This window comes from Zeugodacus cucurbitae, chromosome 6, assembly GCF_028554725.1.
Source record: "Zeugodacus cucurbitae isolate PBARC_wt_2022May chromosome 6, idZeuCucr1.2, whole genome shotgun sequence".
Lineage (NCBI taxonomy): Eukaryota > Metazoa > Arthropoda > Insecta > Diptera > Tephritidae > Zeugodacus > Zeugodacus cucurbitae.
In genome coordinates this window covers 8427689-8454678 of record NC_071671.1, presented here as the reverse complement: position 1 = coordinate 8454678, position 26990 = coordinate 8427689, and the positions used below count along the sequence as shown (strand labels likewise).

Genomic DNA, 26990 nt, shown 5'->3' with positions numbered 1-26990 from the left:
TATTGGGTGATGTGTCCACAGACTGATGATGATAGAATATATGACATGCAATAATTATCAAGATAATTATTTGTATGATATGATCGTTTTCTTAAAAAACATTTAAGTTTGTTTTCTGCTTATCTCGTGAGGTTAATTGCAAGTGGCAATGAGATCTAAAAGAATGAATGAACAAATAAAATCCAGAGTACAATTAAAGTTATAAAGCAAACATTTGTATACACTTGCAACATGTTGCACAGAGTATAATAGTGTTGTTCACATAAACATTGTTTATGTCAACTTTAACTAAACGAGTTAGATATGCCGTTATATATACCGCAATGATTAGGATGACGAGCAGAGTTGAAGTCCGGATATCTGTCCGAACTTGATTAAAAGTTGAGATATCTTAATTGCACGGCATTTAAAGGGTTGGTATTGCAGATGGGCGATATAGGACCATTGTTCACAAATTAAAGTTAACCGAAAACCTATAAAGTGCTATAACTAAGCTATAAATAAAGCCATGAAAATTGTTGAAATTTGGTACAGAGGATCACACTCGAAAGGGGCATATTTGGATGTAATATTTTAGGGAAAGTACATATGTCGTAAACTACCAAAACTCTCTAGAGTTGTTTCCTTTACGCACTACCTTATACAGTCTTAAAATGGACGAAATCGGATTATAACCACGCAACCGCCCATATATCATATATTATAATATTCGCTTTCTAGTGGACTTTACGGCGAATATATACATAGGCCAAATTGTGTCTTAATAAAATTACATAATTAAATAAGTGGGTATAAAATCTTCGGTTACACCTGAACTTAACTCTTCCTTACTTGTTTGTTAAAAATTTTTTTAAATTATTTGGAATAGTTTTTTTTTGGTGCCCGAGCGGAAGATCGAAAAAAGCGTTTTCGCAGCATTGCGAAACATTTTTTTACTGTTTTACTATCAAAAGGGTAAAGATGCAGTACAAGCATCGGGAAAATCATGTGATGGATATGAAGAAGGTGTGTTGACCAAATGTCAATACCAAAATTGGTTTGCAAAATTTCGATCCGGCAATTTCGACATTTTGATGGAAGAACGCTTAAAGTCGATGAGGATAAAATAAAGTCGGTGGTCGATGCAAATCGTCGAATAACAAAGCGAGAGATTGATAAAAGATTAAATTTATCTAACGCGACCTCTAATATTGATTTCGAAGCATCACATATGGGTTCCCCATGTTCTTACCGAACAAAATTTGTTTCATCGCATTAATAACTGTGATTTGCTTATCAAACGTTAAAGAAGTGATTTAAATTTGAAGCGCATTATTACTGGCAACGAAAAGTGGGTTGTTTATAAGAACGTAAAGCGCAAGTGATCGTGGTCTAAAAAGTATGAACCAGTTCAAAACTCTTCGAAGGCCGATAGTCACCAAAAAATGGTTATATTATCTGTTTGGTGAAATTTCAAAGGAATCGTTTATTTTGAGCACAACAATAGCACCATTAATTTTGAAGTGTATTTGTATTGTGTTTAGTTTGAAAAATTGAGTGATGCACTCAAACAGAAGAGCCCAAAATTGATCAATAAAAAAGGTCTAGTGTTCCATCACTTTGGTAAGTACCTCTCGAACTTAACCGGGATTCATTTAAGTGCCTCCACCACTTTAGTGCCTCTAAAGTGTTACAAATTTACTGTGGATTACTGTATTACTGCCCGAACATATCAATTCTGTACGTAGCAGTTTCTGCGGTTTCCATGATATACGGGCAAGTGATTTCGTATATTGAGAAGATCATTTTTAGGGCGCATGGGAACTCTACCTCCCTGCTACCTGCTGTTAGGGTGCTCTCGAACTTCACTCTTTCTTGTAATATACAATGCATACATATCGAATTGGCGCTCTATAAATCTCTTGCGACATTAATGTGCCAAAATTGTTTATCTTCTTTGACCATTAACGAGTGAACTCGTCAAAATTGGTTTAAAGAGAATTTTTGTTCTAACTCTATTCTCTCCATTTTCAGTGGAAGATCACTTGTATTTACACATGTGTGGCATATGTTTACTGTTTGTTAGAAACATCATTTATTAGGAGACATATGATTTATATTGTATGGAAGAATTCCAGATGGGAATTTTCTCAAATGACATATTATTGGGAGTTGGAACATCTCTTCAAACAAACTTATTGAAAACATTTGAAACAAATTTAAATGAATTCTTCAGATATGTATGCATGTGGTAATGAACAGTGTAATAGAAAGGTAATATAAATATATGGACTCACATTCCAAGCAATCCAATAAGTAATCCGCCAATTTGCTAAATCTATTTATTTTCATATTTAAGTTTCTATTAAGAGCGAATCTAGTTTGCAGTCCCTGTGACGACGGTGGAGAAGTAATGTAAACGTATCACCACTTATCACTTAACAACGCCACTTGTCGATAAAGGTAAGTACTAGAAGTTTAAACACTTGTAATTGTTTGCAGAGACATATACATATATGTCAGTGTGAATATTTACAAACATGTAATTACCCAAATATTTATATAAAGATTAAACAATTGCTTGGTCTCGTTGAGGCGCTCATATTTTTAAGATTTAAGGTAGGTGTCTTATCTTTTAAATTGTAGTAAAACTTGAATTCACAGACACTAGATTACTAGTATTTGAAAATTAACAGTTATGGAGCAATAAAAATGCAAACTACTAAATTACGTAGTGTCTGATTGCACTAAACCAATTTTTTTAAATTTACTGACGACAATAAATTGATTTAATAAAATTATATGGAATTTGTTATAGTGAAGACAATAAATGTAGAGTATGTGATTTTAGACATTTACGTTTTACATACACCACCCTATATATGTGTAGAACGATTAGTGGACGTGGACGTCAGTGCGACATCTTTGAAGCAGCTTATGAACAACAAACAAATTTTTGAAGTTCACGAAACTCTTTTTATCGCCACACAAAATGATAGAAACATAAAGAAAGTTTTTTTGTTGTGATTAAATATTTTTAGTAAACAAAAGTTTTGTTGTGTTTATGTCTTCATAAAAAAATTTGCCAACACTAATAACAATGAACGAAAATCCCAACCGGTGACAATGAATTGATAAGATAAATCTGTGTGCCTCAAAACAGAAAATAATTAGTTTACTTGATTATGCCTTATTGCAATAATGTTTTAATAGACAGAGAACATAAAACGGTGTTCTGACAAAGGGTTCCTAATTTAAAATAATAATAAAATCATTGTTATTCAACAGAGAGAGAGCGCACCTCTAACCAGCATATAATAATGTTCTTCAAAAAATATTTCACCCGCCCAAGTAAAATATTTTTACACTCTCGCAACAAAGTTGCTAAGAGAGTATGTATACATAATAGTTTGGTTCACATAACGGTTGTTTGTAACACCCAAAACTAAACGAGTTAGATATAGGGTTATATATACAAAAGTGATCAGGGTGAAGAGTGGAGTTCAAATCCGGATGTATGTATGTCTGTCTGTCGGTCCGTCTATGCAAGCTGTAACTTGAGTGTAAATTAAGATGTCTTGATGAAAATTGGTACACGTGTTTCTTGGCACCATAGCAAAGTTGTAAAATCGGACCACTGCCACGCCCACAAAATGGCGAAAACCGAAAACACAAAAATAAAGCTATTGAATTAAAATTTTGTACAAAGGATCGCACTACGAAGGGGCATATTTGGATGTAATTTTTTTGGAGAAGTGGGTGTGACACTGCCCCCTAATAAGTTTTTTGTACATATCTCGTAAACTATTAAAGCTATATCAACCAAACTTTTTAGAGTCGTTTCATCGGTTCGGATACCAAAAATGCTTTGATTCAGTAAGGGAAAACACCAGATACCTTAAATTTCAATATAAAGAAGGTACGGAAGAGCTTCACTCAAATTGGTATAAAAAATTTTTAATGGGTGTGGCTCCGCCCACTTACAGGTCAAAAACCATATCTTCAATGAAATTTGGTTTGTGATACTTTTCTTGCATCCCAATGTTATATTGTGAAAATAGGCCAAATCGGTTCACAACCACGTCTACTTCCTATATACCAGAACTTTGAAGTTGATCTGAATCGTTTACTTTACATGATATAAAGTAGGCACTAATGAACATATTGGAACAGAACTTTGCATAAATACAGCATTTACAGTATGACATCGCTCTTCTAAAAATCGTCGAAATCACACAATAAGTTTTCAAAACCCCATATATCGAACATGAGGACCTGAGAGCTTCGAACATATTTTTTACCGAAAACATAGGCAAGTCTCTCAGATATTTTGAAGACATTCGAAGGGAATATATTTCTTTTAATAATATGTCTCCGTGCCAAAAATGGGTCAAATCGAGTCATAACTTCACCTAACTCCCATATGCCTAATATTAGGATTTCCAACTTTCAATGGACTTTATACCATATATATGACGAACATGTGAGTCAAATTGTGTGTTATATTAATAAAATTAAGTAAATAAATTGCGATAGTGTAAAATGTTCGGTTACACCCGAACTTAGTGCTTCCTTACTTGTTTTTTTTTACATTCTGCGGGATTTGCTGTCATTAGCAACACTTTTAATTGATTCAAAACATATTCGCGCTTGAAAAAGAGTTTATCTACGTCAGCGGAAAACTAAAATTATAAAAAATAAATCTTGCATAATTTAGATACCGGAACGAATTGTCTATAATTTTTGTGTTTTGACTATTTATTTTTCTTTTCAATATCTAATATATTTAATTACACTTTTGAGAGGTCTTTACCCAAGTTTCAAAGATTATACCAAATTTATATTAAAATATTGTGGTTTAATTACAAAAGAAACAGTCAAAACTTGTCACGAAGTCACGATCTAATAGTTCTGTAACGAACTCGGGTAGTTGTTCTTTACTTGTTCAAATCAAATTATTGGTTTATCATCATATAAGTTGAATATTACAAACAAAATTTATTTAAACTTAATGCATGTTATGTATAGTATAAAAAAGTAACCAAACGATTTGGAAAAAAATAACAGAAACGATGAAAATAAAACAAATTTATAGTTTAAAAATATAGACATTATTAAGTCTCACAATTTGCAAGAATCGAAGGTGGTTAATTAAAAAATTTTATATGTATATAATAACTAGGGGAAGTACCGCACCGATTTTATCAGTTTTTATACACTCGCAATATGTTACACAGAGTTTAAGAGCTTTGAGATTAAAATTTTTTGTTGCACATAAAACTAAGTCTAACGAGTTAGATATACAGGTTAACGAGACGAGTTGAAATCCATTGATATCTCTCCGTATGTCCATGTAACGAAATAATATTCTCTCGACACTTTGATCTTACGAATAGAAAATGGCTGAAATCGGTTTCCAATCAGACCTACTTTACAATATATAAATGCAACCAATGAAAATATCGGAATATAACTTAGTACAAATACTGCGCTGTAGGTGTGGCATTGAAACCGGGTTGTAACTTCCCAGGTTGTTAACGAAATTTGGTGTGCATAACGTCCCAGACCTCAGTGGATTGTTTTTTTACCGAAAACATATGAAAATCTTCCAGATTTTATAGAAATTCAGAGCGAATCTTTTTCTAGTAATCATATGCTTCCGTACCAAAAATTAGTAAAATCTGGTCAATATTTCCCAGCTGCCTTATACATAATATTAGGTTTTCAAACATCCGGCGGCCTATAACCGTATATATCGGTTTGTATATGAGATGACTTAGCAAAATTAAGTGAATATATAACATTTTATAAAATTTAGCTTAGCGACGAAAAGGAGTGAAATCTGTTCAGGAATTACCTGTGTTGATTTTCGTTATTCCAGTGGATTTTTGTCTATAATATGAGTCGAATTGTGTGTTATCTTAATAAAATTAAATTAGTAAATTGCGAGAGTATTAAACGTTCGGTTACACCCGAACTTAGGCATTCCGTACTTGTTAAGCAGTTAACAATTATACGAGAGGCGGGAGTGATTATTATTCGATTTACCAATTTTGATCTAAACTCATGATGTTGACACACCTTTAGTACTTTTTGATTATCTATATTAAAGGGCGGAGCCATAGTCACCTTTTAAAAAGTTTTAAATCACAGATGCTCCTTCACTATCAAAATTATTTTTTTTTATTAATCAATTTTCGCTCGCTTCTTTACATGTCGACAGTATATAAACCATCTTTTCATAAGATAAATATATCAAAATTCGAAGTAGTTGGTCAGCAATAAACGTGAAAGTTTTGATCAACATAAACATATAATTATTGATCAGTAGTACAGCTTTGAAACGAAATAGTAAATTGTTCCGTCTCTTCACATAGGACTCGACAAGAGTAATAGCGGGTTATTTATATACATATGGTATACGCGAAAACTTGATGGACTTTTTAGATATTTCCAGATTGAAAAAAGACATCAAATATCAACAACCAAAACTTTTCATCAAAGGACTGATCCTTGACGGGAAAGGTGAATCGTATGAAAATAATATATGTATAGTATTGTAGAATTGATAAAAGAAAACAAAAAATTAGAAGAGGTGTTGAAAAAAGGCGCAATAGATTTACAAGTAGAATATTTGTTTAAATATATTTTTTCTTGAGGTAAAATATTTGTTTTCGTTGATACTAAGTCAGAGCTCATTTACGCAGAAGAGCTTAAATTATAAAAATATTTACGACTAACAGTTGGGTGCGTAATGAAGTCCACCTTCTGAAGATAGGCATGTGAATTTCGGCTTTAAATTGACATTGTAATGCGCTTAAATATGTGTGCCTTCTGAACGTCTACTTTCTTTTTCTTTCATACTTTCTAAATATCTTTCTTTTGGAAATACTGAACTCTCGCCCTTTCTTAGTTCTATATATTTTTTGTTATCACTTCAGAGGCGGCTAAGTTGCATACAGCTACTGTTAGGTGAACAGCAAACTCCAAGTTGGCTATTAGGCTAGGTTGACATATGACAGTGGAAGGTAATGCAAAAGGAAGGCGAATAATCTTCCGAATATTTTGCAGTGTATAGACATTAATCTTCATCGGAACTATGAGGTTAAATTGTTGACGATTCAGGAATGCTTTGATATGTTCCTTTCTCTCTTGATGAAGTATAAATAAATCATTTTATTTAATATCTTAACCACAATTTCTAAAATATTCGTATTTGCTGCATTTATCTTAATTACGGTAATTTTCAATTAAAAATTCGTGACGTTAAAGAGGTCATAGGATTAAAGGGATCTTCATTGTGGTTCTAAAAAGCTAGTTACCTTGTTTTTTATTACTCAGCAGACCTCTATAATCTGCTTAGTATTAGCTTTTCTAACAAGAGTAGAAAAAGTATAGTACTACCTAAAAATTAATTTCTGGTTTTGCTTTGTCGTGGCTTGAAAGCGCTTAGCGCAGACGCAGACAAACTTTATTACAATGCCTTAAAAGTTAGCTTTGAAAAACGCCTAAAACTATGCAACAATATTGATTTTACTAACCTAGATTTTTCAACCATGTAGGAAAAAGTGTTCTTTTCTGAATATAAGTTTTTACCAAACCCAGTAGTAAAGTGTCTAACTAGTCACGAGAAATACATACTAATAAATTAATTAAAAGGTATTAAGGGGTTATATACAGTTAGGTGGTCGAAAAAAGGCATTTTTCAAGAATTTTTTCTAAACAAACTCTTTGGTTTGGTAATTTGAAACTTGGCAGGTATATTATGACAACCTTAAACTATATTCACATATTTTTTATTGCCAAAAATAATTATCGGGAACGTTGATATTGCCAATTTTGCAGAGGTCCGCAGAAAAGGCCTCTTACGGTGAGCACGATATCTCTGGACTGGATCATCTAAAATGCAAAAACCAAATAAATTTCATTAATATAATAAATAATCTAGTGATTGATCGAAGGAATTAGCAAAAAAAATTTTTTTGACAAAGTGGCGACTACTCAAAGCAAAAGGTTCGATTTTCGACCAAAATTCGGGTCTTTAATTGTTTATAAAAATAAGAAATTTTCATCGGATGGGAAAATCCTTCGATTAATTACTAAAAAATATAGTTAAGAAGCTTGTACAGCCGTTTCTGAGAAATCGACTTGAAATTTTGTATGTGTATACTTAGTATAAGAAAACGCAAAAAAATTGATTTTTTTGAAAATTCTAACTGTATACAACTCCTTAAGTGATTTATCATTGATTAAATCAATAATTAATTTAATTTTCAAATTAGAAGAAAAACAATAATTATTATAAAACAAAAATTAACACTAGCTGCAATTTAATTAAAATTTTTTTATTTAAAAAAATTGATTATTCAATAAAAATTCGCTCTCCTATATTAATACCTCTCTCATTAAGTAAATATCGTAAAACCACACTTAATATATGTGTTCAGTGTTAGATTTATTTTTTCGGTTGTCATTCCGCTGGACATCTACCTGTAAAAAATGCAATTTGCATTCGGTTATCATTAACCTAATTTCATAGAAAATGGGATCGATCACAGTTTCCAACAAACAATATGAGTGAAGATTTTGGTAACATCCGTCGACCACGCGCAACCAAAAGCAAAGCATTAATATCCACTTTGAATAAAAAAGGCTGTTTAATGACTTTATATCAATTTTCGAATATTATAAATCAGTTAATTAAATTATGTATACAAAGTTTTTGATTACCCACTACAGATTAAGTGATTTAAATGCAATATTTGGGGTTACGTATACGCTGCGTACTCACTTACATACATATTTACATATTGGTATGTATTACATAAATCTTGGAGAAGACCCGTGAAAAAAGGATCGACACACACCATCTATTTGTCGACTTTAAAGCTGCTTTCGACAGCACGAAAAGGAGCTGCCTTTATGCCGCGATGTCTGAATTTGGTATCCCCGCAAAACTAATACGGCTGTGTAAGTTGACGTTGAGCAACACCAAAAGCTCCGTCAGGATCGGGAAGGACCTCTCCGAGCCGTTCGATACCAAACGAGGTTTCAGACAAGGTGACTCGCTATCGTGCGACTTCTTTAACTTGATGCTGGAGAAAATTATAAGAGCTGCAGAGCTAAATAGAGAAGGTACAATCTTCTACAAGAGTGTACAGCTCCTGGCGTACGCCGATGATATTGATATCATCGAAAACAACACCCGCGCCGTTAGTTCTGCTTTTTCCCGCCTGGATAAGGAAGCGAAGCGAATGGGTCTGGTGGTGAACGAGGACAAGACGAAATATCTCCTGTCATCAAACAAACAGTCAGCGCATTCGCGTCTTGGCTCCCATGTCACTGTTGACAGTCATAACTTTGAAGTTGTAGATAATTTCGTATACCTAGGAACCAACATTAACACCGATAATAATGTCAGCCTTGAAATCCAACGCAGAATCACTCTTGCCAACAGGTGCTACTATGGACTGAGTAGGCAATTGAAAAGTAAAGTCCTCTCTCGACGAACAAAAACTAAACTCTACAAGTCCCTCATCATTCCCGTCCTACTTTATGGTGCAGAAGCGTGGACGGTGTCAACATCCGATGAGACGGCACTAGGAGTTTTCGAGAGAAAGGTTTTGCGGAAGATTTACGGTCCCTTAAACATTGGCAACGGCGAATACCGCAGAAGATGGAATGATGAGCTGTATGTGTTGTTCGACGACATAGACATAGTCCAGCGAATAAAAAGACAGCGGCTACGCTGGCTGGGTCATGTTGTTCGAATGGATGAAAGTGCCCCAGCTCTGAAAGTTTTCGATGCAGTACCCGCTGGTGGAAGCCGAGGAAGAGGGAGACCTCCACTCCGGTGGAAGGACCAGGTGGAGAAGGACCTGTCTTCACTTGGTATTACCAATTGGCGCCAAACCGCCAAAAGGAGAGATGCGTGGCGCACTGTTGTGGACTCGGCTATAACCGCGTAAGCGGTTTCTGCGCCAGTTAAGAAGAAGAAGATGTATTACATATATGCTAACACAAAAGCAACATATTAGATGGAAGCTAATAAACTATTTAACTGCTGTATATGCTTGTAACTGCCCAACAGCAACAGCAAACAGCTTAAGAAACTGTACTTACATACCTACTTCCATTTATATGTATGTATGTCTCTATATTTTAAGGTATTTTCATTGTCACCAAAGTTAATAACCAATACTTTATATACACATACAAACATATGTAGCAACAATGAGCTTAAGAGAACGGTAATTTTGTTTAACTTTTGGGAGTTTAATTAAACTGTGCAATTTTAACGCAGACATACGCATTATATACGAAATTTGAGCGCTGGTTGCTGTACTACAAGTTGTTCTTGAGCATGCTTCGAGTCAAATTGCTCATACGCTTATTGTCCAGAGCGTGATCGCACGTGCAAATTGCTCTCTGTTTGCACTTAACTGGCTTTGTTGTAGGCAAGCGCATCAGCTTTTGCTCATATTATGATTATTGTTGGTCGTCGTTTCGATTGAAACAAGTTTAGGTGTTGCTGGCGCTCATATTAATAAAGGTGGCACTGAATAAATCAGTTAGTGAACAACTGTCTAAATAACAAGACCTGTGTAGAAGTGTCTACCTCAAAGCAAAATCAAGTGGAGTAATAAAGAACAGATTAGTTTTAGTGTGATTCATAGCGCGCTTTACATATATTAAAATAAAAAAAAGTGCGTTTGTTTTTTAATTAAAAACAATAATATTCTAAGAATTAAAAAAAACAAAATTTTTTTTTGTGTGAAGTTCGAAAAAAGTACCAATTTGTATATGCATACTTAATGCGCACATATAGACATACATATGTACTGAAACCCCAATATTTGAATGTGAAATAATTTGGCTATATATGCATAGCTATTTTAAATATTATTGAGTTTGTATGTATGTGAATAGCATTGTATATTTGAAACTCGTTTACACCGCTATTTAGTACTGAAGTATTATACAAAAATAAAGTAGCAAATATTCAGTAATTTTTTTTTTGACAATTTTGTACGAAAGCTAAACATGTGTTTATTGTTATATGTGGGTTATATATACATACATCTGTCATATATAGTATATGTGCAGCAATTTAAATAGAATATAATGACTTTAAATGCTCCACAGCTAATATTGACGATATGTATAGTATAATAATTAATTTATTAATCACCACTAATAGTCAATTTCGCAATGATTAAACTAATGTGAAATAAACAAAGAATTACTATTCCTTTGAAAAAGAAAAATCCGAAAAATCTATAATAAAAATGCAAACAAATTTTCTTCAATAACCTCGTAAATCCTATAGTGTAACATTACTTTAACCGATAAATTTATATGACACTTTCATTAATATATTTTTTACCAATTTGTGTGATGTGTGTTCATCCGAAGAAACAGCATCGCATAAATTAAGTGCTCCTTGCCAGTTATTGCACCTTAACTTCAGTAATTTGCGTGTACTCAACATGAAAAGATCACCATGATAATAATAGATTTTTCATTAATTTTTCTCCATCTCCTCGTACTATTTATAAGACATATTTTACTTAGTCAGTATCCAGTAAAGACTCCTATCATTACGGCAAGCTGAACCTTGCTAAGAGCTCAGTGAATTTCTTACGATCTCGTCTAGTCCAACGACTACTTCATTCGACGAACATTGATCCAATGTGAAAAGGTAGAAGGACACTGAGCACTAGTCTGTTAACAATCTGATGATGAGATTGCAGCTTGGGTGCTCCTACACGAAAGCTCATCGGCTTTGCAGTTCTCAGTAATATTGCTATGACCTGGGACCCAACGAAGCCTTATATTAAAGATTCACCGGCGCCTCTTTTTTACCGGCTACGTCCCGGCCATCGCTTTCATAGAAGCGCGGACAGAGAAGTAGCGGTGAGAATTAGGCTACATATATTTATATATATATATACAGTTGAACTTCCATAACTCGAACGTCTATAACTCGAAGTTCTCTATAACTCGATATATTGAATTGGCAATAGAAGTCAAATTTCATACAAATTACCTTCCGTAACTCGGAAGTCTCTCTAACTCGAATTTTTTTTTTGTGGATTATGGTGATTCGAGTTATGGAAGTTCCACTGTATATGGTGTAGGATCCGCTTTAAGCGATTATTGCCGAATCCACCAGAGCGCTCCATTTATTGCTCCTTTGTTGCTTTTTGGCGCCAAGTGAAGCCAGATCACTTCGACTTGGTCTTTCAACGGAGTGGAGGTCGTGCTCTACGGCGGCTTCCTCCAGTGGGTACTGCATCGAACGCTTTCAGTGCTGGAGTGTTTTCATCCATTCGTATAACATGACCTAGCCAGCTTAGTCGCTATCTTTTTATTCGCTGAACTAAGGCAATGCTATCGTATAAATCGTACCATCGTCTGTGGTATTCGCCGTTGCCAAAGTTCAAAGGTCCATAAATCTTGCGCAAAAACCTTTTTCTCGAAAACCCCAGAGTCGTCTCATCGGATGTTGGCATCGTCCATGCTTCAGCGTCATAAAGCAGGACGTTAACAAAGAGCGACTTGTCGAGTTTGATTTTGGTTCGTCGAGTACTTTTGGTACCTACCTAACAGTCCAAAGTAGCACCTGTTGGTAAGAGTGATTCTGCGTTGGATTTCGAGGCTGACGTTGTTGGTGTTGTTAACGCTGGTTCCCAAGTAGACGAAACTAACTACGACTTCAAAATTATGACTGTCAAACTTAATATGTATAGTTGGCCTATTTATTATGCTATGAAATACTGGATTAAAATCAAACTCTGACAGAATGACAGCCAACCCATTTATTCAAATTTATTAAATAATCGTAGAAATGACTGAATTGCTCGAATATTTAGTGTAGTTCGCCTAATATTAAAGGTAACATTTTACTTATTAGTTTCATTAATACATCTGTCGTATTAACTTGTTATATCCACATTACTTCAACTAGACGTACAGCTATCAAGCGCGATAACATAATTAAGATTTCTTTACTTTCGACAGCTGGTAACTAGGAGAAGATAAAAGGCAATTTCAGCTAATTTTGGAAACCATTATGGTAGTACAAATTAGTATAAAATTCTTCTGTATCTGTGTCACTGTCACTAAACTCCTCCTAAACGGCTGGACCGATTTGAATGAAATGTTTTTTGGGTCTTCAGCTGAATTCGAGAGTGGTTTGTTGTCAGAAAATTATATATTTTACAAATGCCTAATTGAGTTATCACCATCAACGATGAATGAAAAGTCGGTTCATAACTCTGTCGCTGAGTGTTTTATCCAAAAAGTAGATTTGTAAAAATATTATTATTCCAAACTAGTGTTGTGTTTCCATTGTTTTGTAAATTAAATAACTGCTGTCACTTTTCAATCAGCATGCATGAATTAAATCACTTTTACTTGACTTTGGTTGGTGAGTAACTTCTTACATTATAGTTCTATAAAGCAGGTAGACATATTTATATGGATATACAGATGTATGTATGTGTCCATGTGTATAAATGTCGAACAACATTAAAATAGCACGACTGCAATAAAATAATAAGATTGTCTGCGATATCTTTACAACTTTTGCTTTACTAGACTCATTTTAACCCTACGCAGCCCAAGTAGACTAAAGTTTAAATTTTTTTTTAACTAAATGTATCATTGTATTTGCACGTATTTATTTATGTTGCACAGATATGACTTAATTATATTTACTAATCGTTATCAGTGCACGCCCGGGGGATAAAACTATATACATATCATGCATTCCGTTGTACGTATTTGAGATGTTTTTGAAGGTTAATAATGCTTGTTTGCTTTATGTCTGCATATTTTGAAAGACATTTTGCATGCTTGTTGAACCCAACACAACAATTTCGATTCGGCATAAAATCCAATAGAAAAACGAAAAACATCATATATAGTTTATGAGAGCTGAGGAAATTCCTAAACCGATTTCACTAATTTTCATCAGCAACATACGTTATATCTAAGAGTATATGCTCATTTAATTTGGCTAAGATATTAAATGATGATGATAAAATGATGAAGATGTTAAGCCCATCGTATTTTTGATAATCCTATAATTAGGTATATGAAAGCTAGGGGAAATTACGACCCGATTTTAACCATTTCGGGTACAGAGACATACTATTAGAAGAAAACGATTTCCTCTGAATTAAATTAAGATATCTGAGAGATTTACCGATATTTCCGGTGAAAATTTACCATAAGGCACTGAGTTCTTCAAATTCGATATCCGGGGCCTTGAAAAGTTATAGTCCGATTTCGACAATTTTTTCACAAGTGATGCCACAGATCATATACAGTATTTATGTAAAGTTTTATAACGCTATCTTCATCGGTTCCTTATGTATACATTATAAAGTGAAGGAATCAGATGGAATTCAAAATTGAGTTATATGGGAAGTTGTCGTAGTTGTAAACCGATTTCATCCATTTCCCACACATGTCATCAAGGTGTCAAGAAAATATTATATACCGAATTTCATTGAAATCGGTCGAGTAGTTCCTGAGATATGGTTTTTGACCCATAAGTGGGCGACGCCACGCCCATTTTCCATTTTGTAAAAAAATCCGAGTGCAGCTTCTTTCTGCTATTTCTTCTGTAAAATTTAGTGTTTCTGACGTTCTTCGTTAGTGAGTTAACCCACTTTTAGTCATTTTCAACCTAACCTTTGTATGGGAGGGGGGCGTGGTTATTATCCGATTTCTTTCATTTTTGGACTGCTAAATGGAAATGGCTAAAAGAAATGACTGCAGAAAGTTTGGTTTATATAGCTTTATACGTTTGCGAGATATATAGAAAAACACTATTTGGGGGCGAGGCCATGCCAACTTCCCCAAAAAATTGCATCCAAATATGGTCCTTACTAGGACGATCCTTTGTACAACATTTTACATTTATATCTTTAGATATGGCTTAGTTGTGACACTTTATGTGTCTTCGGTTTTCGACATTTTGTGGGCGTGGCAGTGGTCCGATTTTGCCCATCTTCGAAAGCAACCCTCTCACGGTCCAAGGAACATGTGTACCATCAAGGTATCTCAATTTTTGCTCAAGTTATCCGTTGCACGGACGGACAGACAGACATTCGGGACTTGTTTCGTCACTCTGATTTTGATAACCCTATATCTAACCGTTATATGAACAAATCTATAATACTCTCTTAGCAACTTTTGTTGCGAGAGTATAAAAAATAAACCAGTTTAATATGCCAAATACCGGTAAATTTAAATATTTATTATTTAATAGTATTAAAAATTATCGTAAAATCGAATAGAAGAACCTCTCTCGGTTTCTTTGACTCCGCACAGTTTTTGCACTCCCTTACGTTCTTATTGCCGTTTTATGATGTTGCTATATGCATATGCTATAAAAACTTCAGCGAGATCTGTACATAATTGGTAAAGGAACAAACAAAAATATAATAAATTGCATATTAGCGTCACACTCTTATTGTTGCAAATGCAGACATACACACACACACACAGCACAAAATTCAAATGCATATTTTGTACGCACATACATACTACGCTTTAGTACAAGTTTTATGTCTTCAAATTTTAATTGCTTTATCACGTGTTAGAATATCACTTTCTCTGTGCATGGTTTTGAAATGTAGCCAATAGTGTTTAAAATTATTTTGAGGAATTGAGGATAATAAATTTTACGCAAATAAAACGTGATTTTAAAGACTTTCAGCGGTAAGTGTACTCTACATCCATATAACACGTCGCCATATTCTACGTGCCAGTTTATCTTTTCAGTTTTTGTTTTTCTAGAAAAATAGTAAATATTATTTTTCCGTCAATTTTTTTTTCTTTATCGTCTAAATTATTTTTTGTCTGGGTTTGGTTTTGTGTACATTCGATCCAATTAATGAATAATATTACTAGATATTAAACAAAATGTAATATTTTTCATCATTTTAATTTCATTATGATGGTTGCTTTGATTCTAGTTGTTTAGTGATCTACCAACTTGTTGACATCATTACGGCATTTCACTGAAAATTTCGCTTAAAACTTTTTTTATACTCTCGTAACATGTTGCTAAGAGAGCATTATAGTTTTGTGCACATAACTGTTGCTTTTTAAACTAAACGAGTTAGATATAGGGTTATATATAAACGATCTTGGTGACGAGTAGAGTTTAATTCCTGACCATCCATCTGTTTGTCCATCTGTCCGTGCAACGGATAACTTGATTAAAAATTAAAATATCTTAATGAAACTTGCTACGCTTGTTCCAGTGAGAGATGGCAGATAAACGACAGCGCACTCTACTCCCGCAAAATGGCAATTCTCCACAGCGATACACCTATAAAGAGTTATGACCAGTGGAGGGGGTTTTTGGTGTTTTGGTGTTGGTGTTGATATGGGTTTGGAATGAGGTTATTGATCAAAAAATCACATCAAATTATAAGCAATTATAATAAGTGACAATATTTCTGTTGTTTTCATATAATTCGAACTCTCTCTACACTTGTACAAGCAGTATCGCTGAAGCTCAGTGATTAATTGAGGATTACACGGGATCTCACATTCCATGTTATATTTTCCTTGGTTTTTGAAAGAATTCTTCTAGTATTTCATCAACTGACATCACTGCTTCTAAAGCTTCGAGAGCATTCCGAAAATGCTTGGCTGAAGTTCGCTGTTTCCACATTTTCACTACCGCAAGAAAGTTTTGTTCTGAACAGTTGATCACCCTTTCATAAAAAGAAAATATTTCTAAAAAAAAAGGTGTCCTATAATAACTGAATTTTCGTGAGGGAACTGCTATATTAAAAATACGTTAAGTAATAAAACTTTTCGTAATACAGCCCCCCTACACCCAAACAATTTTTCTGTATTCGCCACTGGTTATTATTTATTCATAAATAAAGTTATCCGAAGTAAGATTTGCTACAGAGGATCATATTAGAGATGGGCATAGTTTGATGATTATTTTTTTAATGGGAAAATGGTCGTGACCCGCCCCTTTTTACGGTTTTTGCATTTATCTCTCTCATAAACCACTAAAGGCTATAACATCCAAGCATTCTGAAGTCATTTCCTTCAGTCACTTAAAGGTAACCATAAAAAGGTTATGTTGAAAACTACCAAAAGTGCTTTAATGCAGTAGGAAAACACACCAGGAACTTTAAATTTCATGGTTAATATGCCAGAAACCCTGAAGTTTATAGTAAAGATGATATAAAAAAGCATTTACATGAAAAAAATGAACATCCACTTAAGGGGTTATATACAGTTAGAATTTTCAAAAAATCGATTTTTTTTTTTATTTCATTTTCTTAATGTACATATATTTAAGAATACACACAGAAAATTTCATATCGTTCCGGTGAATATTTTCAAAGTTACAAGCAAATGAAAAATTTGAAAGGCGTTTCAGAGTGCTTTTAAGTACAAGGTCCAAACTTTAAACGCGTTTTTCTCAAAATGGTGTTTTCAAAGTCGGTGACCAACATTACTCGAAAACGGCTAGACCGATTAGTGTCAAATTTTAACACGACCTTCTTAAACATATTTTTTAGTAATTAATCGTAGATTTTTTCTCTCCGATAAATATTTTTTTTTATAAACAATTTAAGGCCGAAATTTCGGTGAAAAATCGATTTTTTTTTTTGAGAAACCGCCATTTTGTCAAAAAATTTTATTTTGCTTATTCCTTCGATTAATTACTAGATTTAACATTATTTTAACGAAATCTGTTTGGTTTTTTAATTTCGGATGATCCAGTTCCGAGATATAGTGGTCACCGCAAAACGTCTTTTTTGAGAGGAGCTCCTGGAGATCAGCTGTAGCTCTTTTTCAAATAAATATTTTTACTAAAACTAAGTCTCAAAGTACAGTTAAAAGATACTATAATATGTGTATACATTTTTGGATCAATAAATTAAAAAGTTTTCTCAGAAAAAATTCTGGAAAATTCACTTTTTTTCGGCCGTCTAACTGTATATAATCCCTTAAGAGTCAAAAAACATATTTCAGGAAATGCTCGACCCATTTCAACGAAATTCGGTTTATTACATTTTGGCATCTTAATGGTATAGTTTGTAAATGGGCGAAATCGGTTAACGAACACACCTACTTTTCTTATACCACCATTTTGAAATCTATCTGATTCGTTTACTTTATATAGAATATAAATAAATGAAGCACCAGTGAATATATGCCGAACATGAGCACTTCAATGCTTGTTGCAAATTTTTGGTCGAAAATATCGATAAACCTCTCAGTTATTCTAAATAAATACAAAAGTAATATGTTTCCGAGAATAGTGTGTCTCCGTGCCGAAAAGCACCCATATAAATCATATACGGATTTTCCAATTTACGATGTACTTTATACCGTATATATCAGTTTATAAGTGAACTATCTTAGCAAAATGAAGTCAATATATATAATATTTTATAAAATTTAGCTTGGTGGCAAAAATAGTTGAAATCGGTCCAGGAATTATCCCAGCACCCATATACTATATATAGTGATTTTCGTGATTCTAGTAGACTTCATGCCGAATATATAGTTCGATTTGTGTGTTATTTTAATAACAATTAAAAAATTACTTGCGAGAGTATAAAATTTTCGGTTACACCCGAACTTAGCTCTTCCTTACTTGTTACTTATGTATATTGTTGTATTCTATGCAACTGTGTAATAACACAACGGCAATGAAAATTATAAAAAAATCAATGATGCAATTTATTATAAACACAATGCCTTGCCACAAAATGATTATTAACATATACGTACATACATACATACAATACAATACAATAGTTTTGTACAGCTAACTAACTAAACGAGATATATATGGAGTTATACTAACAAAATGATCAGAATGATGAGACCAATTATATTCTGGATAATGAAACCGTTAATTTCAAATGTAAACGATTTTCTCTGCTATTGTATATGGGTTGAAATATATTACAAAATTATGATATTTGAAAAATCTAAAAAAAAGATCATTCAGACGTCATCTGTGCTAGGATAGTGACCGGTGAGGTTCTTAGTTTTTCGAAAAATGGTTTACATATGTATATGTATATCAGCCAAGAGTATTTAGTGGACATTTTGCCAGCGAAAAATGGAATTCTTGCCTCGCCCTCCATTCATTTCCATAGCGATTAGTGTTTCTATTACGTCTACGAAGGTCTTGTCCCTAGAGACATCTATTGGAAAACGGCGGAAGCAAAGTTGTAGACCAATATGCCGAAATTCATATTTTAAGCCACACTTAGGGCTGAAACGGAGTGAGCACGTGACAGTAAGTTAATCTGCAGCAACTGATTCAGAAGTCCGTGTAATAACAAATATTTTATTCATTCATATTTAAGCTTAGGCCTTTGTTACTTGTTCTCTGACTTTCCTGATGTTTTACTGCAGGTGGGTTACTGCACCCATCAAATGTTTGTGTTCACACATAAATATCAGCTGTCAACTGTTAGATTCTCGTAAGGCCGACGTGCTTGCATATTTCCAACACTATAATTAAATTTTGTATGCTATTTCCTATTTGTAATATTTTTGAGCTCAGTTGTTAACAGTGCGGTCGTTTTGGTCGAATCAAATGCATTTTTCATTGAGCTTTAGGTGAACAAGATTTCTCCTCATTGAATGATTTGTAACTTTTTAAATATGTATATTTCATAAAAAAAAAAAATATTTCAGAATTTATTAGAAAAATTAGATATACTTCTATATATAAATATGTATAATATGAACAACGTGGACGCAAGTGACTGCTGACATAATTGCGCCAGCGTATATGTTTAGATGACAATGCTTAATTCTACTTTACAATCATAATAAATTGCATGAAAGCGTGCGGACATAAACTTCTCAAAGCGCGAATATATTATAAGAGCATGTAATGGGGCTCTACAAACGTTAATTGAAATGGTGTAAACAAAGTGATATCTAATCTCTGAATGAGAGGTGTTCTTAGTTATATTCGCAAGTACATAAATTACTTAATGAAGGGTATAAGAGATTACTGTAATGTGCTGTAATGTTAATATTATAAAATTTTAATAGTCATTGCTATCAAAGTGGTGCATCTTAACAAATTAACAAATATCACTTTACAGTGAGCACAAATTTTTGTATAATTAGTTTGCAGCATCATTTATTAATCAGAAAAGTTTTATTTTAAACTCCATAGTTTAACATGTAAGAAGGGGCTAAGTCTTACAATTTATTTAACAATTTATTTATTAATTTTATGAAGAGAGAGGATATGGCTAATTCTCGAGCCGATTTCGCCTATGTGATATTAATACAAAGTTGTATTCCTATATCTTCATTGGTTCTTTTTTTATATACTTCAAACTGAACGAATCAGAGGAATTTTAAATTGTGATATGGAACGTTATCCATCATATGTAATATCAGGACGCCAAAAAAAATATTAGGTTGAAACTGGTCAATAAGTTACTGAAGTTCCTGAGGAGTAGTTTTTGACCCCAAGTCAATGCACCTATTTGGTACATACATATGTATATTTCATCAAGACATGTGCATTTTACCTTAAGTTAACTCTTGCACGAACAGACGACCGACGGATGGACAGACAGACATACGTCAAGATCTCAAATCGTCTCGTCAACCTGATCATGTTGATATCCTATATATAAAACTCAATATCTAACTCGTTTAGTTTTATGTGTTACAAATAGCCGTTATGAGAACTCTAGCTAACTAGAACGTCTACCTACCATCATCATCATTTGGCTCTATGGCTCTTTGTGAACGTTAGCCTACTGAACAATGCGCCTCTAAGCTAATATGCCTTTTGCGGTCTCTCATCATTTTTCCAGTCGGAGCATCTTCAGATCTTCGTTTTATTCGTCCTTTCATCTTGATCTTGGCCTTTCTCTTGCTTTGCTGATGAAAGCTTTCGCGTCCGTTAGCTTATTTTGGACTCATGAATGATCCATTATTGTAATATGTCCTACCCTGGTCTAAAACCAGAAGTCGTGAGCTACTCGTTTCTGGCCACTCCCAAGTGAATGACAATCAAAAACTTTCCTCACGTGGGTGAACTTCTACACATGATCCCATCCTCCCTCCACTCCAGCCCTGAAAGTGTTCGATGTAGTACCCGCCGGAGGAAGCCGAGGAAGGGGAAGGCCTCCACTCCGTTGGGGGACCAGGTGGAGAGCGACCTGGTTACACTTGGGATCTCCAACTGGCACCGAACTGCGAAGGAGAGAGAGAAGTGGCGCATTATCGTCGATTCGGCTATAACCGGCTAAACGCCAATCACATACATACATACACGGCTTCAAGTGAAAAGTGAATAAAAAAATTTAATCCACGTTCTTGAGTTTTCATAAGCATTATAAGTGGCCGGAAAGAAAATTTGAAAACCACCGATGAAACTTCGTTGATTTAAAATAGATATTGTTGGAAGCTCTTCGAAATGTCCAAATTTTTCAAAGAAATATTTTCAAAATAAGAATAATTTTCTTGCTTATCATCATACTTTCGCTCTACTGCTCTTTGTGAGCTTTAGCCTGTTGAAGAATACGCCTGCAAGCTAATATGTCTTTTGCGGTCTCTCCCCAGTTTTCCAGCCGAATTTTCAGATCTTCGTTTTAGTCGTTCTTGATCTTGGCCTTCCTCTTGCGTTGCCGATGAATGCTTTCGCGTCCATTACCTTCTTTTGAGAACTTCATCTTTCATTGAGGACGTTCTTTTATGTGGTGGGTCCCAAACCCTATGCACAAGCCCAGAAGCGGACTTCACCTTCTCACTTTAGCTCACCTTCAAACGGATGTCTGTTGGCTACCCAGAGGATACTTGGTCTAAAACCGGAAGTCGTGAGCTGCTTGAGCCATATGCAAAATAATCGTTCCTGGTCACTCCCAAGTGAATGGCAATCAGAAACTTTCCTTACTTGCATGAACTTCTACATATGACCCCATCTTATTCAATCGCACCACGTTTTCGCCTTGAAGTAGTTGGTCATGTTCGCTATTCCATTTTATTCTCCATTCAACAGGTCGAGAATTTTTCGAAGAATTTTTCTTTCGAAGGTCATCAATATTGTTTTGTCTTTTTCGCTTATTGTCCGTGTGTCAGCTCCATAGCACAAGACTGGTCGTACTACGGTTCTAGCCCTACATAGTATGTTGATTAGTTTGGATGTAAAGAATTTTATGAGAGATCCGAACAATATATTTTCTGCTTGTATTCTGTCATCGATTAAAACGCTATGACCTCATGACGTTTACCTTGATAGTTTGAATAATTAACAATTTTAAACTATTACAATGACAAACTTGAAAAAAAAATTTAAGTTAAGCAGATGGTACTTGTTCATATGAACTTGTTATGTTAAAACAGCGATACAGGATCGGTTACAACCTAATTTTTGATAAAATTTTCTAATCAACAACTGTATGAGTTATCTTAAACAATTAAAAATAACTGCAAATTCGTTTATTACAGGGTAAATGACTGTTGCCCCTGAACTAGATATTCATACATAAATGTGGTGCTACCACACTTCTTGCGCTTCCAATACTACCAATTAACACGAGGCAATCAGATATGGCCAATAACGATGGCTACGTTAACAACGCTTATGTACCTACAAACTCTACAAATCACTCAACTACATCCATACCGGGAGCGTATCGTACGAGTGTCACATTCGAACCGAGCAGAAACGATTACAATGGACGAATTGTAGTGCCAACAACAAATAACAGTATTACACCCGCATCGCAGGTACTTGAAAAGTTTTTAGTTTACTTATAATAGAATTATTTAAACACGTTTTCAAATAAATTTGTTGTCAACATACATACATACATATGTATTTCCGTTAGGAAATACCTTCGTTAAGCTTGGATGATACCTTTAAAAATAAATAAATTCTGTCATCAATATACCGGCATGAGTCGCAATTCGCTTTCATACGAAATTTTCATCGAGAACGTGATGTTATGTGCTAGCATTCGTGTCACTACTCCGTTCTCGTTTTCGAACATCAAATCACAACGATGTGGCATATGCCGCATCAGTATGAAATCGGCTAATGTTTACAGTGTGATCTGGAATATTTTCTTCAACAAGTTTTCCATGAAAAAATCTAAATTATGAAGATGATGTGAAGAGCACAGTTAATAACGCATTAATAACGGTAACGACTTTCTGAGGGATATGTGAATCTTTCAATGGATCTCATGGATCTCTTAAATCCCTCTTTCCCAAGAAATCTCAACGTGGCTGCCAGTTTCAGCTCAACAGCTATGCTCGTTAACTTCTTTAGGGGTCTAACATCGTGAATAATGTTTCTTGTTTCTTTATTATCCTTTAGATCAAAATGAATCTGCAAATAATCAGTATATTGGGAAATAATTACAGACTCTGGAATATCTAAAGGATTGGAGCGATCTCTTAAAATGATTTTCAGATGATTTTTTAATCATTTCAGTTTTAAGTTCGAATAAAATCGAGTGAATTTCAACACACCTCGGTACCAAATAAAATGAAATCGCGAGATTTCCAGCATATGCCTGATAGTTTCTCAAGTCATCATATAACTTTTCGCATTCCTTTTAATTACATTCATAATTTTAAGTGTTCAGTAAAAAAACTATTACAATATATCTTCAATACATGCAATAGAAATCAGAAGAGTTACCCAAACTACCCACTGACACCGCTGTTGTCGAAGATGACACCAAACGGCGAGATACTTGGGCCAATGACATTGAGTTCCTCATGTCCTGCATCGCACTCTCCGTGGGTTTGGGTAATGTTTGGCGTTTTCCATTTACCGCGCTCGAAAATGGTGGCGGTGCCTTCGTCATACCCTACATCATCGTATTATTTCTGGTCGGCAAGCCCGTTTACTACATGGAAATGTTGTTGGGACAGTTGTCAAGTCGTGGCAGTATCAAAGTATTTGATTTTTCGCCCATAATGAGAGGTTAGTGCCAAGGCATTTATACAAATACTTTTTTGCTTTTATAAAATCATGATTTTTTTTTATTTTTAGGCGTCGGCTATGGTCAAGTATTTGCCACCGCTATTGTATCCACATATTATGCCACATTAATGGCGATAACACTGCGTTATTTGATTGAATCGTGCTACCCGACACTGCCCTGGAGTTATTGTCGCGAGGAATGGGGTGACGCTTGCGTCAATTCGAAAGTGAATAAATCAAATATTTTCACAAATGAGAGCACAGTTAAAACTACCTCAGCGGAATTCTATTTTACGTAAGTTGCTGAAGCTTTTTAAGACTTTCGTTTTTTGGATTATTACCAATGAGTTCCGATCTTGATAACTCCATATGACTATACAGATCTACACTTCAAAATCATGAACAATTTGGCCTGTTATTTGAGAGATATGTCAATTCTTAAGAGTAGTACTTAATACATGTAATAATCTCTCTCTCTCTCTCTCTCAAATTTTCTCTTTTTAGAAAAGTCATCTTACGTGAAAAAGACTCCATTGATGATGGTATTGGATATCCAAGTTGGACCTTGGCATTAACATTGGCCGTTTCATGGATTGTGATAACCTCTATACTCATAAAGGGCATTAAAAGCTCTGGTAAAGCCTCCTACGTGCTGGCAATTTTTCCCTACGTGGTGTTGTTTATACTGCTCATAAGATCTTTGACACTGCCCGGTGCCTTTAATGGGGTGCTCTACTTTTTAAAACCACAATGGAATAAGCTGCTGGATCCGCAGGTATGATCCATTAGATTTAAATGAACTGAAACATTAGAGCTAATTCATGGTTTTTTTTTTGTAGGTGTGGTATGCCGCCATTACACAAGTATTCTTCTCGCTAGCAATTTGCTTTGGAAACATCATAATGTATGCATCCTATAATCGTTTCCGACACAATATAAAAAGGTGAGAAGGCAGTAATTTTGGTGTAATACATACATATGTAGGTCTGCTATTGTTAATGAAAATTTACTCATTGTTACTTAGAGATTGCACGATAGTGACGACTTTGGACACATTTACCTCGTTGCTTTCTGGAATCATCATATTTGGCATACTCGGCAATTTGGCGCACGAATCAAACACCACCGATATACAAAATGTGGTGAAGAGCAACACTGGACTTGCGTTCATCTCCTATCCAGACGCTATAGCCAAATTTGAATTTATACCACAAGTGAGTGTTACTCTTGCATTATTTTGAATTCTCATCTATATAAATTGCATGCAAACAACCAGGTGTTCTCCGTGCTCTTCTTCCTGATGCTTTTTGTGCTGGGTATTGGCAGCAATGTGGGCATGGCATCGTGCGTGATGACTGTGCTGAAGGATAAATTCAACAACACGAAAAACTGGATTATTGCCGTGTCCATTGCCATTGTATGCTACGCAATCGGTCTGATCTACATTACGCCTGGTGGACAATATCTACTGAATTTTATGGACTTCTTCGGTGCGTCTTTCATTGCGCTTGTATTGGCAATATTCGAATTGATTGCTGTCGGTTGGATATACGGTAATTGAAACATGCGCAGAGTAGCATTGGTAAACGGTAATAATAACGGAACTTTCCATATATTGCAGGCGTGAAAAACCTTTGTCGAGACGTGTACTTTATGTTGGGTATAAAGACTTCTATATATTATCGCATATGCTGGGGTATTGTTACTCCTGCCTTTATGGCGGCCGTACTCATCTACACTTTGGTGAACTACACTCCCTTACAGTATAATGGTTACACCTATCAAACTGGTTTATATGGTATTATAATTTGAAATATAAAGAAATTTGGTGCCAATTTAAACAAATTTTTATTTCAGTTTTCGGTTGGTGCATCTCGGCCTTTGGCATCGGTCAACTGCTCATTTGGGGTGTGGGCGCTGTTTGGAATTGTTCCGATGGCACCCTATGCGAACGGATAAAGAAAAGCTTTAAGCCAAAAGCCAACTGGGGTCCATTAGATCCAGTTACGCTGAAGGAATATCAACTGTTCAAAACCGAAGAGCGCACAAATGAAATGTTCAAAAAGACGGGATTCTGCCATAAAGTATACGACAACATATTTGGTTGAACGTTATGTACATAACATGCTTGTACATATGTATTTATAGTTGTAGTCTTGTATATATAGACCGTTATTATTGTACAAAATCTTAGTATTTATGTAATTTTTATATTTTGAAGTAAAATTTGCGACATTTCGTTTAAACTCGACATTATTCCTGGAGTACTGGAAATTTTTAAATTGTATGTGGACGGTATTTGACATTTAAGAGGGCAATGAATCGGTGTCAATCAAAATACAAAGCGAATCATAATATCGACATCAATTCTGGTGGAAACCAATACCAAAACCACTTTCTTGATGAAAAAGCATTTCTTAATAACCACTTCGCAATCCCAAAATTGTTTATTCCACACTGATAATCCCCCCCCAAAAAAAAAAAAACAAAAACATTCCATTTATAACCAGATTTCCACTCTTTTTAACATAAATATATAATAATATAAAATTAAACAATAAACTGTTTTACAGTAACAAAAAGAAATAAATCTTTTAAAAATACCCCCTCTAGAGAATTTTATTCATAATTATTCTATAATTGCCTGACTTTTAAACCACTTCATTTGTAGCATACTTTGTGGCGGTATAATCAAAAACAAATTCATTTATAGGTTACACCCTGTATTAGAGGTAGACATGTATTTGCTCCATATCATCTTCAATTTAAGTACATTGTTTTAAGAGACACAAAGTGTCAACCTAACCGAACTGAATCAGACAATACTAACAAATTTTCAATTGCCAGAATAACAATTTATTTTATTTAATTCCAAAAATATCATAAATTAATCAACGATACTAGAAACATATAAAAACAATATTGGCAACGCGGTCAGATCGCTCATGCCAGAGAACGTATAAAACGGTATTTACGTTCTCTATTTGGTTAATTCACATTATCGTAATTTAGGGATGCCATATAT

General features: G+C 34.4%; 1 protein-coding gene across 4 annotated transcripts; it reads left to right on the top strand.

The window, feature by feature from the left end:
• The first annotated feature begins 10525 nt into the window (after positions 1–10525).
• On the top strand, positions 10526–26216 carry LOC105216312 (sodium-dependent nutrient amino acid transporter 1). 4 transcript variants are annotated; one of them, XM_011190736.3, is made up of 10 exons: positions 10526–10685; positions 22477–22758; positions 23662–23965; positions 24035–24260; positions 24470–24740; positions 24805–24908; positions 24990–25179; positions 25242–25518; positions 25587–25763; positions 25823–26216. In XM_011190736.3, exons 2-10 carry the CDS (start codon positions 22579–22581, stop codon positions 26071–26073), a joined length of 1980 nt encoding a protein of 659 aa, XP_011189038.2. In that variant the 5' UTR covers positions 10526–10685; positions 22477–22578; the 3' UTR covers positions 26074–26216. The 4 variants fall into 4 exon arrangements, with proteins under 4 accessions (XP_011189038.2, XP_054089763.1, XP_054089762.1 ...); XM_054233788.1 differs by lacking the exon at positions 10526–10685 and adding an exon at positions 10874–10892; XM_054233787.1 differs by lacking the exon at positions 10526–10685 and adding an exon at positions 10879–10896.
• The last annotated feature ends 774 nt before the right edge of the window (positions 26217–26990 follow it).